The sequence below is a fragment of the Alosa sapidissima genome, chromosome 11, assembly GCF_018492685.1.
Source record: "Alosa sapidissima isolate fAloSap1 chromosome 11, fAloSap1.pri, whole genome shotgun sequence".
Classification (NCBI taxonomy): Eukaryota; Metazoa; Chordata; class Actinopteri; order Clupeiformes; family Clupeidae; genus Alosa; species Alosa sapidissima.
The window spans coordinates 11,067,589-11,082,645 of NC_055967.1; the positions used below are offsets into that span (position 1 = coordinate 11,067,589).

The 15,057-nt window shown below is 40.4% G+C and overlaps 3 protein-coding genes across 6 annotated transcripts in view; 2 read left to right on the plus strand and 1 right to left on the minus strand.

Moving 5' to 3' along the window:
- LOC121724267 (tropomyosin-1, isoforms 33/34-like) overlaps positions 1 to 3,641 on the minus strand; it is a 30,595-nt gene extending 26,954 nt beyond the window's left edge. For 3 of the 4 annotated variants that reach the window (XM_042110694.1, XM_042110692.1, XM_042110690.1), the window contains exons 1-6: positions 3,523 to 3,641; positions 2,184 to 2,278; positions 1,953 to 2,039; positions 456 to 527; positions 212 to 283; positions 86 to 121 (exon numbers count right to left, since the gene is read on the minus strand). In XM_042110694.1, coding sequence (XP_041966628.1) covers positions 86 to 121; positions 212 to 283; positions 456 to 527; positions 1,953 to 2,039; positions 2,184 to 2,228 — 312 coding nt within the window. In that variant the 5' untranslated portion in view covers positions 2,229 to 2,278; positions 3,523 to 3,641. Of the gene's footprint in view, positions 1 to 85; positions 122 to 211; positions 284 to 455; positions 528 to 1,952; positions 2,040 to 2,183; positions 2,279 to 3,190; positions 3,479 to 3,522 lie in introns of those variants that run through there. The other variant, XM_042110691.1, reaches the window with a different exon arrangement.
- A 232-nt stretch (positions 3,642 to 3,873) lies between these two features.
- Positions 3,874 to 7,626, plus strand: LOC121724268 (DEP domain-containing protein 7-like). The gene is made up of 9 exons (XM_042110696.1): positions 3,874 to 4,033; positions 4,226 to 4,634; positions 4,734 to 4,855; positions 4,994 to 5,189; positions 5,367 to 5,605; positions 6,507 to 6,649; positions 6,791 to 6,916; positions 6,997 to 7,072; positions 7,163 to 7,626. The coding sequence occupies exons 1-9, from the start codon at positions 3,958 to 3,960 to the stop codon at positions 7,366 to 7,368; spliced, it is 1,593 nt and encodes a 530-aa protein (XP_041966630.1). The 5' UTR covers positions 3,874 to 3,957; the 3' UTR covers positions 7,369 to 7,626.
- Positions 7,627 to 7,842: 216 nt separating this feature from the next.
- tcp11l1 (t-complex 11, testis-specific-like 1) lies at positions 7,843 to 14,367 on the plus strand. The gene is made up of 10 exons (XM_042111459.1): positions 7,843 to 7,999; positions 9,440 to 9,627; positions 10,041 to 10,173; positions 10,396 to 10,516; positions 10,749 to 10,969; positions 11,949 to 12,085; positions 12,213 to 12,391; positions 12,585 to 12,766; positions 12,893 to 13,065; positions 13,208 to 14,367. The coding sequence occupies exons 2-10, from the start codon at positions 9,471 to 9,473 to the stop codon at positions 13,429 to 13,431; spliced, it is 1,527 nt and encodes a 508-aa protein (XP_041967393.1). The 5' UTR covers positions 7,843 to 7,999; positions 9,440 to 9,470; the 3' UTR covers positions 13,432 to 14,367.
- The last annotated feature ends 690 nt before the right edge of the window (positions 14,368 to 15,057 follow it).

Below are 15,057 nucleotides of genomic sequence, written 5' to 3' on the forward strand. Positions count from 1 at the left end.
TATGCACAAATAATGACTTCCAGGCAATTAGAATGTGCTATAGCCTCTGACAAGAGAGACACACATAAAACAGAAACCAGCATACCTTATCTTCCTCCAGGCTTCCAATTTGGGCCTGAAACTAATGTATGAACAAAAAACACCATGTTTACTTCCCTATTTCTCTGGATTAGGTGTAGATTGAAGGTGAGGGGTAAGAACAAACCATTACCCTTTTCTTCACAGTATCAAGAGCCTCATTATGCTGATTGGTCACTGAGCTGATCTGGTGCTGGACAGATTCCTGTGAGAAGCAGAGCATACCTTTAATCTCATATACGGCATATGACATTTAATACCAAACACAAGATAGCTTTGAGTTTGGAGGTTCTTATAAAGTCTTTATCATTTTCATTTCTAATTTTAATGCAGTTACCATACTCTACCTTGATCCGTATAATCATATGATCACATACCTTTTGCCACTCCAATTCTTGCTTCTCCAGGACCAGTTTATTGATCTGTTCCTCATATCGAGTTTCCGCATCCTGCAAGCAAAACTTGATTTACTAACAGCAACAGACTGCAGAAACAGAGTAAGCTGCAAGTCAGCTGCACCCCTGATAATTCAGCAGTCCTCTACAATAAATCCCTAAAATAAAAAAATAAAAATGTCCCTGCTTCAACACAGCTCAGCTGGGCTTATAAAATGATTAAAATAAACATCTGGCACATGCATGCATATATATCCACTACTTCACTGACTGAATTACAAGTGATGGTATGAATAATGATCAACCAGGACCTTAGTTGGTTCCACTGTAGTAATCTCTGTTAAAATAAATTAAAAAAATAAATAATAAACCAAAAAAAAAAACAATAACATGCTGCCTTAGATAGTCTGAGAGAGAGAGAGAGAGAGATCTGTCCAGTTAAATAGCTCACGCAGCATCTTTGGGTAAGTATCGGTACATTAGATAAGCTATATTAGTGCAAAGCCATCCTTATCCTCCTTCACCCCTGAAAGGTAGGCAAAAGTCAATTGCGTTCTACATAGTGACTTTTTATATGCATGTAGGAGTAGACTTGAGGAGTTTATTTATAAGTTCCCATTAAAGTGGGCTACCAGCATGGCAGACTCTAAAAGTGCACACTAGATAAAGCTGTTAACAGTTGGCCGAGGAACAATAAATTGACCAGGGCTTTTGCTCTGTAAAAGGACATTAAAGTTGGTAATCCAAGTAAATCACAAGAGGACAGCCATGGGTCTACTAGGCCATAAAGACAGGCTGAAATACAGGAAAAAAGAATCGGATGACAACACAACATGAGAGGACAGAGGAGTTCTGGCTGTTAACTAACAGCTGAACTTCACAGTGGCCTGCGCTCCCAGTTCTGGACACTGCAATTGCGCATACCTGTTTCAGATTGCTAGTGAATTGAAATCATTCAACATAACTGATGTGACAGACAAGATAATTTAGTTTATTTAAAGCCATACACAGTGCAATTGCACACAAATGTCTTGTAGGACATCCTCCGTTGTAACCTCAAAGCGATAAACCAGGGCACTACAAAGTGTTGCTTTAATGGCATGCCTGGGGAACACAGGCACTTTAATGCTATTGTTTCTCTCCAAACATGACAATAACAATAAAAGTGGGCAGATAGCAATAGTTCAGTTTTTGTCTTAAAGACCTAACCTTTAAACATAGCCCTGTGTGAGGTTTTAAGTGTTTGCTTAAGGGCTACCATTTTTTACAAGCATGCACGTGCACAACCTTGTTTTGATGTAAGTACAGCTGGCTTATGTCCAGATGATCAAAAAAGTATGGCTTGTACTAAACTCCCTACATTTTATCAAAGCATTACACAAGCCTACATGTTGTGCCTCTACAAATTGTACCAATCACATCAAGGCATATCATATACAATTTCTCTGTGGATCAATTAGGAAAATGTAAAATTCTTACCCTCCTAATGTGCAGCTCTTGTACCACATCCAGAAGACTTGTTTTAAATTCTAGGATTTGAACTGAAATAATGCCATCGTCTGTCTCCTGTACAGCGTTGCAAAAAAAAGTAAAATAATAAGTAGACACGTCCAAATCATGCTCTGATACACATTTGTCTGGTAATGTGATTGACTGAATCTGTAAATCACCTCTGAAATGAAATCTAACATTCTATTAACATACACTTACCATGGAACCCAGGTGACTTGTGTCTGAATTCGTTTTCAGATCCATTTAGGTGTGTGTTAAGGATTTCATTCAAAACAACTCAGCTGTATTTGCCTCTATATTTTGGGAGACAAGATACTCCAATGTAAAAGACTTCAACCCTTGAAATTACTTTTGTAATCTTTGAGGTGCACCTCAGGGCAAAGTTGACACAAATTTGCCTCTGCTACAGAATTTACACCTAAAGCCCATCATGGTTGAACCGTTTATGCCCATGAGAATTTAATAGAGGTCGTGCCAACAGCACTGAGTAGACAAATTACTGTCATTCTGTTTAAATTATACAGGCCCAAGTTATTTAATTTGACCTGTAGATGGTCCCCAATGTCCTTATCAAAACTGATGTTTGAAGTGGGAGGTCTTCTCTCTAACTGATACTTTAATAGAATTGAGATGTCCCCTTATAATAGCAATAATTGTGACATGTGATCAATCGTGTGCAGGAATTAAATGACCCTGTTAGAGTTGCTAACGTTACTAGCAATTGCCCTAAGGGCCCATGTTCTTTATTGGCGTATCTACTGAGTCACCTCATAAGATATTAAACATTTTTATAAGACACGCAAAGCAAAAGCAAAATTGAAAGGACCCCATCCATGAAGACAGACAATTGCATTTCACAATATGTCTGAATTATTTTTCATGAGTTATTAATAGCCTGTTTCTAACTGCCCAGATAATGTCAGATGATGGACAGTTCCCGCAGGAAGCCTAAATTGTAGGCTGTTTCAGGATATTTGGCTGTTTGCTAGTAATGCAGAATATACTTCCAAGTTAGACTCCTTCAGTTCTTTCGAATCTACCAGTAAGCATTACGTTTCAAATAAAACAAAAACATGTTTTTATGTAACCAAAACTACAGCTAGCTAGTGTTGACCTTTCAATCTCAAGTTAAAGCACATGCTAACTTTAGCTAAAGGACTTTGGTTAACATGGCTTGACAAGCAAGAGTAACTTGGTTTACTCACGTTATGTTATTGAAACGGTGTTTATAATATAGAGCAAATGTACGCTGATGTAGTACAGTACTAGCTTCATTCCGAGTAGATCACTTCCATTAACGTTACAGTCATAAAATAATATTACAAAACGGAGATAACTTGAGGTAGGGCGAAGTTGCTGAGTTACTCATTAGCATCTCTTCACAGTATTCTGTTCACGCGGGCGGGCATCTGTGGTTCACACGGAGTAGGAAAGACTGACCAAAGTGCACACCAAGCCTATTGAAATATACAATTCACTGTATATTTTACGCCTTTAGCGTTACTTTATTTATTGAGAAAATGAAGAGGGGCTTTACCTTGCTCTATTCAGCACCTGTCACAGTAGCCGCATAAAAAAGTAGGACTCTCAAAGACGTTAGGCCTACTGTGAAATTTCTCTGAGCCTACAGCGCTGACATTTCTGTCGCACTGTCACCATCTAGCGGGGAGAGAAGTAACAACATTGGGTTTATGTTTCGATACGCATATGAAGGGAATGTCTTCATTTTTTGGTAACAGGCTGTCAACGCACTCCAGTTTCAGTCAGAAATTCACTAAAAAATGATCGCAAAGACCGTGTTTGTTGCTAGTAACCTACAAACAAAAGTGCTTTATTTTCAATGCATGGCCAGCTGAACGAGGAAACAGCCTGATGGTTAGTTGATTGGAGTGACGTCACAAGTGAGAGGTGTTAAAAAGAGCACATTTCTCAGACTGTCTTCGTCAACAAGACGTTGAGGTTAAAGAAGATAATGGCGACCATTCGGGAAAGAGCCGCTGCCTTAAATATTATGGGGAAGTTGTACAGTCCTATGAGTCTTCCTCAAGGTATACTTAGCATCTCCAAAAGCCTCAGGCGTTTTAGATGCCCTAATTTTTACCAGGCCTATTATTTCTTTGTTGGCCATGGGGTTAATTAACATTTACATGATCACCTTCTGTTAAAGATTTCCTAACATTTTTACAAGGGCAAATATTTTTGGTCAGTCACCCTTCTCATGGTTCATACATTTTTTTCAGACTCTAAAATGGGCAACACTGTGCAACCACTCTCATGGAGCGCTGTTATATCCCATCTTCAAGAGCAAGTTCAAATGGAGCGACGGTGGCGTCATCTGAGAGCCCACAAAAACTGCTTTGTAGGATCTGCTGCAGTTGATGCCATTCAGACTCATGTCCAGAACAATTATTTTGGAGGCCTAGATTTCCCTCGAGCTAAGGCTGTGCGTGTTTGCCAAGCCCTTATGGACTGTGAGGTGATTGAGGCAGTGGGGAAAAGAGTGTTTGGCAAGGAGAAAAAACATACCTTTCAAGATACCAACTGCAGCCTTTACAGATTTGTGAGCACTGAGAATGCTGTATTGGATAAGCTTGACAAGCAAGTTATTTCACCCTTCGCACAAAAGAGTTTTCATATGCCTGACACAGGGTATGTTATTTTGTTACTCCGTTTAAACATTGTCTGGAAATATGAAGTTCTCCATTTGAATCCTGTACTTTTTTCCCTTTTCTTTTTAATTAACTAAAGGGAGATGAAGGTGCTTTGTCATAGCACACCTGTGAGGTCAATCACCACTCTAGGAGCCTATATGAAAAAGGACACAATGCCGCACAGCCCCCAAGCCAGAAATAATGCTTTGTCACGATCATGTAAGTTCCATTATGTTTGTTATGCCTGCCTCCAACAAGTTGAAACATGTTTTTGCTTTATAGCCACAACACCCAATGGTTTTTGTATACACAACCATACCATGTTGTCTTGGTGATATTGCTCTTTCTCGATTGCAGTGGTCAGTGAAGTGTGGCAGGAGCAGACATTACTGCGTCTAATGCAGATTATGGACCTGCCATTCCTTGAGGGCCTGTTGGAGGCCAAGGAGCGTTCCTGGCAGCAGTCCTCTAGCTTGGATGAGAATGATGAAGAGGCACTGCACAGGAGCAGCTTCCTTGACCGGGAGATTATACAGGCCTTTAGGGACTCACAGTATGTTGATTTTTATTTTCAATGCACTTAAAGGTCTCATTGACTCTCATTTTCCAGGCAATATTGTTTTCTAATTGCTATCATTCCCCTTTGTGTGTATACACTGGAAACAGAGTTTTTTTTTTTTTCCTATTAGAGACTGCTTGGTGAATAACTTCTTGATGTGTTTGAATGTAGGACTGATGCATGGCTGTCCGCAGCACTAGACTGCATTGGGTTTCTGCCAGACCAGGTGGTGGTTGAGGTGAGCCGTGAACTACCCATAACCCATTATGAGTTGAACAAGAGTATCGACATGGAACAGTGCAAGCTTCTGCTTTTTGATGTTCTTGCCAAACACTACAGCCAACCTGACTACTCTCCCCTGCTTGGTGACCACATGGGAGAAGTCTACGCTGTTATCACAGAACATCTTGGTGAGTTTTTGTGGTGGACTTACCATAGAAGCATCCAGAGTGCTCGTCCTTATTCCAAATTATGATAGTTGCTGAGCAAAAACTTTCAGCCCAGGAAGTTGTTGAATCACTTGAGCTATGAAACAGACTGTTCACATCTGAATTAACCTATTTCATATTGAAAGCCTATTACATATTTAAATTGTTTTAAAGATGTTTCATTTTCTAAAGATTACCACATCTTTTTTAAAGGAGGGAGTTTTACTTTAGAATAATTTTACCAGCAGGGGGTTGCTAACTGAAGTTAACTTGAATGTGCCAATGTTTGCAACCTCTTGTACACTATATTGCCAAAAGTATTGGATCACCTGCCTTGACTCATGTATATGAACTTAAGTGACATCCCATTCTTAATCCATAGGGTTTAATGACGTTGGTCCAGCCTTTGCAGCTACAGCAGCTTCAACTCTTCTGAGAAGGCTTTCCACAAAGTTTAGGAGTGTTTATTGGATTTTTTGACCATTCTTCCAGAAGCGTGTTTGTGAGGTTGTACACTAATGTTGTAATGTTGTCCAAAATCTCTTAAGCATTCGGAGTTCCTTTCACTGGAACTAAGGGGCCAAGCCCAGCTCCTGAAAAACAATCCCACACCATAACCCCCCTCCACCAAACTTTACACTTGGCACAATGAAGTCAGGCAAGTACGACAGAGTTTGGTGTGGATGAACTTGACTGGCCTGCAGAAAGCCTTCCCAAAAGAGTTCAAGCTGCTATAGCTGAGGGTGGACCGACGTCATATTAAACCCTATGGATTAAGAATGGGATGCCACTTAAATTCATATGCAAGTCAATCAATACATTTGGCAATAGTGTATGTGGCACTTGTCTTTATTGCATTTTGCAATATGCTTTTGATGTATAGAAAATGGGAATCTCAAACTGGCTCTCGAGGCCATTCAACTTTGTTTGAAGCTCCTGCCTGTGGACCAGCGGGAGCAACTCCAAAAATTACTTGTCTTCATGGCTTTGGCTGCTGACCCACAAGCCAAGAGGTTGCATAAGGAGGTAAGGAAGTTGACCTCACTCAGGTTTCCAGAGTCCATGAAGAGTGTCATATCAATTCGATTAATCCAGATTCTGTGCCTGTAATGTTTCATTCTCTGAATGCATTTAATGATTGTAATGTACATTCTTAACAAAATTCAGTTGGAGAACCGAATGATTGTGAAAAGGACATTTTCCAAGGCAATCATTAACCACAGATGTCTGTCAAAGGACAAAGCTTATGTCTTGGTCCTTTTCATTATGGACAACCATTCTATAGTTTTCCAGGTACCTTTCTTAAATTCTGTCTAGTTGCGATTGATGATTGATGATGATGATTATTATAATGATTAACATGAACTCTGCAGATCCCAGGATCTTTTCACAAGTTAGTTAGTGAAAAACTAGCTGATATTCAACAAGGGCAGATAGACACATCTTCAGGTAATACACTTTTTTTCTTTAGGCTATTAATTATTGTCTGTCAGTTTTTGGCTTTACCATGACTTCTGTCTTCTTGCCTCCACCTTCAAGGTCCTACTTTCTGCCATGGTTATCCAGAATATGTTCGACAGTCAACAAATGTTGAGTTACTTGGGTTACTCAGGACCATTGACGAGGACCCACAATATACACTCAAAGATAAAAAGCGCCTGTTTGCCAAATTTTATCAAGGTCATCCAGAAATATTTGCTCAATATTTTGGGCCAAGACTGTCTAGCATAATCAGTGCCCTGTAAAGACACTGACATATGTCTGTAAATAACTTATTATTTGAAACGAATAAAATGTGTTTTATATATTTTAATATATTTTACAATATATTTTTAAAATGTACTTTTGTGTTTATTTTATTTCCTGGTTATTGTATAATATATTGTAATAGCTGGACAAATAACTTAAGATTTGCTGCGGTCATCATGCTTCCATTTTCCCCATATAGGCCTATGAAGTTCACCATGTCAAGGCAACTAAGCAAATAAACAATTTAAACAAAATTATAGCCTACTTAGTTCATTTAATGTCAATACTGCGAAATATTGCAATGTTGCAGAAATCCAGCCGAGTTTTTTCTTTTTCTTTTTCACGTAGGTGGGGCAAAAGTCTAGCCGGTATTTTTCGTATTTTGGGAACTGTAGTTCTTAATTCTCCCAGGTTACTAACCAATCCTTGTTCAAAAACTACAACGTCGCACTATTTCAAGACTTCCGTAAATATAACAGCTAAACGTGAGGTAGTGTTCTAACAAGCTAGCGTCAGCTAGCAAACCATGTACGTTGGCTGGACATATTGTCTTTAGAAACAACGTTGACGTTCCTCTCGGATACTTCCGCTGCCTCGTGGATTCCCATTACGCCTAGAATTAATCAGGTAATGTAGTTGCAATGTGTCCGTGATAACCGCATTTTCAGGGAAACATCGGGTAGCCAACTCAGGATGTTTGATAACGTGTAACGTTAGCGGTGTGGCATAACTAATGGAGCCATAACGTATTCCCTCTATGGCCAATATGAATTATACTGAATTATGTCAATTAATGTGGTAGGCTACGTATGCCATCGTTAACGTTACTTGTTATAATAAACCTTCACCAAACCTTAGCAAATTCATAACGCTTCTGGCATGCGTAGCCTAACGTTACGCGATGTTGCCGTTTGCTAATATGTTAGACACTTAACGTTAAGTTGTGAATGAATGATTGGTTTCCATGATCTCTCCACAGTGCAGGACCGAGACATTGGCCAATTTGAAGTATTGTAGGCCTACAATGTTTGGTTGTAGTTGTCACAGCCATTTGCCCAGGGAATTGAGTTAGCGGTTACGCAATAACAAAGAAGATGCTAGAGCTTGACTCAGTGATGATGATCTAGTGCCTGTCTCCAGAGCCAGTCTCTTTGCAGTGCTCTCCAGTGGTTTCCTTTGTTTTGTCTGTCATGATGACATGGCATTTCTATTCAAATCCTCAACTTTTCTACAGTGTGATGGTGAATAGTAAAAAAAAGTAAATAGTAGTACCCAATCCATACTGGGACGGATCTTTACCGCATCTGCCAAACGAGCCGGCCCGAAATGGGTCCGCACCTCTCTTTTACTGTCTATGGTCCGCACGATGACCGGTTTCAAACACATGATCTTGGATGATGTTGAGTGATGGAAACTGACCCGGGCCAAATTTGTGGACTAGTTAACAACACTGCGTGTATTTAGAATGTTAAATGATCTCTCTATCTGGTGTGGATCTGGCCCACAGTTAGAAACTGTATGTGAGCTACAGACAAATGCTTTCATCTATCATGACATGTCTGGGTTAAATTCAAAGTCTTTTTAATCCTTTAGATCAGGTGTGTCAAATATAAGGCCTGGGGGAAAGATCCGGCCCGCCAGCAGGTTTCATACGGCGCCCCCAGATGTTTTGGGTAGGAAGGGGAAATTAGAACATCATATAGTTATTTTCAATGTAGTTATCTTCTATCATTAGCTCTACAAACTATCCTCAGGAATGGAGATGCTGAAAAAACTGATATGGGAGGACCAGTATATGACAGCAATACATGATTTGTACTTGTTTGCTCATAATATGTGATTATAGTAAAGGAGTATATCATCAAACAACAATCTGTTACCCACACAGAAAAATGATAATGACCGTGACAATGACGGCCCCCACGAGGTCTCATTCCAAAAAATCCGGCCCATTGCCTAATATGAGTCTGACACCCCTGCTTTAAATGGTACAAGCAACAGTATGTGACTCCTTAGGTGGGGATGGATGTTGATACAATGTTTTAATTATTTGAGTGTTATTGCCAGGTTTTAGAATCAATTCAGCGCTGAGTGCAAAATGCCAAAGGACTGCAATCAGCCCCCAAATGAAGAAGATAAGCCTACTGATTCAGGAGACTCCGGGAATGTTACAGACAAGACTGATGCTCCTGAAGAGCTTGTACAGAAACGAATGAGGAGAAACGCCCCAAGTCCCCACAGAATTAATCCTCAGTGTAAGTATAGTCCAGTCATTTTGTCACTTCTATAATTGGCACTACAGGAGATACATTTCTGATGTGCTTTTCATCATTCCATATTTCGATATTCCATATTTCATCATTCCATATTCCATATTTCAAATATTTAGCCTAAGTGGGCTGTGTTTGCAGTAACAACAAGAGCAAAATAAGGATGGACTTATCATACTGTTATATAGCCTCATCTCAGCCCAAAACTGTGAGATGCTTTCAATTATACTACTACACTACTGTAAGGATAGTAGGTTGTAGTAGTCCACTGATCAAATGTGTGTTTAACATTTTGTAGGTGTTAACTTCATCTGTCCTCTGTCATTCATTCACTATTCTGGACTTTTAACTGAATGGAAATGACATGACATGATGTCCACTGTTTTTTTTTTTTATAGCAAGCCCTCCCATGTTTGTATCTGTTGAGGAGCTCATGGAGACTGCCAAAGGAGTCACTAACATGGCGCTTGCTCACGAGATCGTAGTGAATGGAACCTTCCAAGTGAAACCCCCTGAACCAGCTGAAGGAACGTGAGTGTCGTGAATAGACCAAGTTGTATGTAATTGTTTTACATATTAACAATCCCAGCTTTCCCCCCCTTTTTTCAGTTAAATGAGTAGGCTTTGCGACTCAAGACTGTGACTGATGAGAGAGCCAAGCGGCTTGTCATTCATTCTTTTTTTTCCTTGGGGTGCAATCAAATAAACACTCAGTGCTGTTTGTGATATGAAAACAAATTACTTTATTTCCAGCTTGGAAAAAAGAGTAAAAGACATCATGCACAAGGCATTCTGGGATAGTCTTGAAACACAGCTGAATCAAGATCCTCCAATGTATGATCATGCAATCAAGCTGGTTGGAGAGATCAAAGAGGTAGGAGTATACATGCAAAATCCCTCTGCCACTTCTGTGCTTTGTAGTACTGTATATTTACTTCAGTGTTGCAACAAAAGAAGGTAGATTGTGGTTGGTTTTCCGCAAGTCTTGCACACTGTCAAAGACTGGCGAGTATCCTGTCAACTCTGGACTCAACTGTAGACACACACTGAACATACCCAGTTCCGTAGAGAAGGTTAAACTGTGTTTCTCTCTCCTGTCATACCAGACACTGCTGTCGTTCCTCATGCCGACACAGGGCCGTCTGCGGGGACAGATAGAGGAAGTGCTGGATCTGTCGCTCATCCAGCAGCAGGCTGAGAAGGGAGCTCTGGACATCGGCAGAGTGGCTCAGTTCATCATTGGCATGATGGGAGCCTTCTGCGCACCCATGAGAGATGAGGATGTCAAGAAACTGCATGACATCACCGATACTGTACCACTCTTGAAGTACGACAACGGCTTTTGACTTTTCTCTTAGTTTAAGGTGATTGATGGGTTAGTGCATGGCAGATTGTGGAGATTTAAGCCTTACATAGCAGTAGATTAGCCTCAAAATCTAGACGTACCCTAGCGGCAGGAAATGTAATTTGCAGCCAGGGTAGTCTAGCAACTCTCCGTTGGCTTGCGAGCTGGAAAAATGAACCTTCGATCAGGCCAATCACATCGTGTATAGAGTCGGTAGGCGGGCTTAACATAATGATGACACACCGACTGTTCGGCGTGAATTCCCTGCTACTTGAAAACAAAGAAGATGGATGCTGCTGCTGGCAACAGTGCGACACGAGTTAAGCTTTTTTAAGTTGGCAAAAGTTTGATCAACTAGCGAACTAGCTCTGCTGGTGGGAAAACGCATGGGACTCATGAGTTGTAGCGCTATCATAGAGGGAATTTGAAAGTCAACCGTTTATCCCGCCCCTCGGACTGAGAACTGCGAATGGTGAGTCCCCAGAGCCTACATCTTGATGTGGGTCTGGCTCGTCAGGCTAGCAGTAGATGCCTTCAAATTTAGAATTACATTAGAAGGGTGTTCGGAGAGCACACTCAGTGCTCCACCAAGGCCAAATGCCTATATATATATATATATATATATATATATATATATATTAATATTTTTGAATCCGCCTTATGATTAGGATCTGCTCCAAATTATCATTATCATGCTACATCCCCCACCAAGTTTCTTTTTTTGCGTAATCCTGCTGACTGTCAGACAGGCAGTAAAACAAAAGACACAGAAAACATGACCTGGACAGATGTAATAAAGGAGGTTATGTAATTGTACTTTGTCCAGGCTAAATTAATGATCTACTAGTTAAGCTTGAAAATAAATGGAAGTCATTCTTTACATTAGTATTATTTTTCATGTGGACATGCGCCTGTATATGAGATTTCTTGTTGCTTAACAGAAGATGTGTTCATATTCCAGGGCTATATTTTTAGTTCTGGACAAAATGAAGATCGACATGGCCAATTTTGCCGTCAGAAGCATCCGTCCACAGCTACTACAGCACTCCGTTGAGTATGAGAGGAAGAAATTTCAGGAGTTCCTTGAAAAACAGCCAAGTAAGCAGCATGACATTAATAGCTGGGGCATCCTGCCCCACCATATCAGGCCTAATTGACTAGAGTGGCTTGCCAACAGCACAGTAGTGAGTGGCACATTAACAGAGTGAGACTGTCTGCTTTTCAGATGCTTTGGATTTTACCAGGAAATGGCTTGAGGATTCAGCAAATGCACTGAGAAGTACAAGAGAGGAGCAAAGTGATGTGGCAGGAGCAAGATTCCCGAGCCTTCAGCCCCTATCTGTACACAACCATGCTTACTTGAGCCTGCTCAAGTGGGACCACTCTGCTTCCCCCTTCCCTGAGGTGAGTACCGGTAATACCTGCAAACATTTTAAAATGCGGTATTGAATAAAATCTGTATGGAAAAAGAAAAAAAAAAAATGTTATTTAAATAAGAGTAACAAAAGGACTCCTCTGTCTGGTCCTCTGTCTGTCCTCATTCTCCTGACTCACTCGTGCTCTCTCATTGATTCTTATCTGTACATCATGCATGAAGACAATGCTCATGGACCAGACCCGATTCCAAGAGATGCAGCTGGAATTGGAGCAGATCACCACAGTGGCATCAGTGCTGTTGATAGTATACAATAGCGCTGGAGAGGCCATCTCGGGCCTGCCAGGCCTCATGGACCGTCTGAAGAATACTGTCAGAGTGCTGTTAGCTGAGAGGCATACACCGTAAGTCAACAGCATATTCGTAAAGACATGCAGTTTGACACGGGCATCTTGCCTTGAACAGAATGGTCTTGTGGGCATCGGTGACATGCTCGTAAGTGATTTTATACTGATGTCTTTGTTTTACAGCTCATTCAATGCAGAGGAGGCCTTTGCAACCATAGGGGAACGGATGTGTGTGGAGCTGGAGGAATGCTTGTCAAAGCATGCTTTCTCTCCTTTCCCCAGCGACCGGCAAAATGCTTTGAAAGGCCAGATTGCTGCAGTCAACAGCCCTGACAACCCTATTTTGAAGCTTATAGGTGTGCATATGCTTGTATTTATTGACTAAAAAGTATGACATTTTCAAAAAAATGAAAACCTAATATAATGCACACTGTATTTCCTGCTTTATTTCTTGTTTCATATGTACAGTACGTCTTTTACACCTGACTCTCTCCACAGACTCTCGCATACAAACCTACCTGCTGGCTTTTTTGGAGTCCAGTCCCCACAGGAGTCCTGTAGCCTTGCCGGGGGGGCTTGCGCCCATCAGTAAAGAGCTGGAAGATATTGTGGTCCGGCTTGGCCGTCTGGTAAACTTCAACAAGCTGGTCTACTCTCCTCACTACCAGGATCTCCTACAGGACATCTTGAAAGATAAGGAAGATGCTAAAGTTGAGACCTGAGTGTGAGCCCTTCACTTATATCTCATTAGCTTGGCTTTCCCTTAAGTTATACTGTAGGCATGCAGTCCTGCCAGTGTGACAGCAAAAATATGAAATAAAGAAACACTCCTGCATTACCTACTCCTAACATTTACTCTTGATGTATAATGCACTCGCAACAAAATGGACGGTTGGAAATTAACCATCCTTCTTCTTGTTTTTTTAAGGATCTTTTGAATTTTTGGGGGGATTTTCTGGCGAATAGATTCGTATTTGATAGGAAGAGTTTTAAAAGGGGAGAAGAGGTATTAGGTATTGACTTTATTGACTGGTGCCTTAGCGTGCTTTGCTGTTGCCAATCTTCTGTTTATTATTGTCTTTCTATGCCATTAGAGATAACACAATTCACTAAATGTTATCAACTTGTATGTGAAATGCACCCACAGACTCTGATGGTATTCATTATTCCAGTATTCCTGTTACTCTGTGCCCACCTCACATTGTCTTTGTAAGTGTATTTGTGGTCAGACTGTGCCGTATTATTGGGCTACTTGGAAAGACATGCACAGCATACGTATTTAGGATGGGAATTATTCTGTACAAGAACATGACTTAGGCCATGGGCAGATGTAATGAATCAGTCATATTATTTCGCCAATCCTGTTGTCAAACTGGAATGACTGAAATGCTTGTGTTTAGGTCAACACAAGGTCAAAATATTTTATCTTGACTTTTAAACCATCTTTTATACTCCTGGAGTGTAATTCTGGAATGTGTTGTTTTGCACTTGTTATTTATAGATTAACCTTTTATTATTGAGTGAGCACTGTGTGCTACCTTTATTTGACTAGTTTCTTAATATCGCCATTCCCCAACATTTATCACTGCAATAATACAAACATGGTATTTAAACTGAACGCATCATCCAAATAAATATGTCTGCAAAAGTTGTCTAAATTTGTCTGATATTTTGTAAATGTAGGCTACCTTTTTTAGGATTGCTGGGTCTGAATTTGCAAGATAATGTGCAGTTCATATTTTGAACACTAGATGGAAACCAAGCACACACAACAAGACATGCAGTGTGAGTCGCAATCTCATCATTCATCGATTTATGAATATGTTTTCACTTTTCATGCTTATAATTCTGGCCCATATGCAAGTTCGTCAATAAAGAGGATCGAGTTTCGATATCAGCAATTTGTTGATGTAACAAATTCTGCTAAGCTCTAGACCTGTGTTGTGGGCCAGTAGAACAACTAACAAACAGATAAAATTCATTTTTATGTGTATGGGGGACCATCAAGCGGTATAGGCGATTATTGATATTTAGGCTTTGTAATATTTGTAATGCAATGTTCTCAGGCTACCAGGTACCAAATTCGGCAGATATCATATTTGCTGTTTTTAATCACACTAACTAAAATACGCGAGCAGAAATTCTGAGACTATAACTGAGCTGAGCACGTCTATTTTCATACACATGCTACGTCTGTCAACATTTGTTCGCAACAGTTGGTTTTGGGACTACACACACCTGTTGCCCCTTTTGTCACATCTCATTCCGAAATGGGACAACATAGTTGGAAACGTTTGCTCAAAATACTACCAGTGTAGAATATGACGCACAAACCGCGTTATATTGCA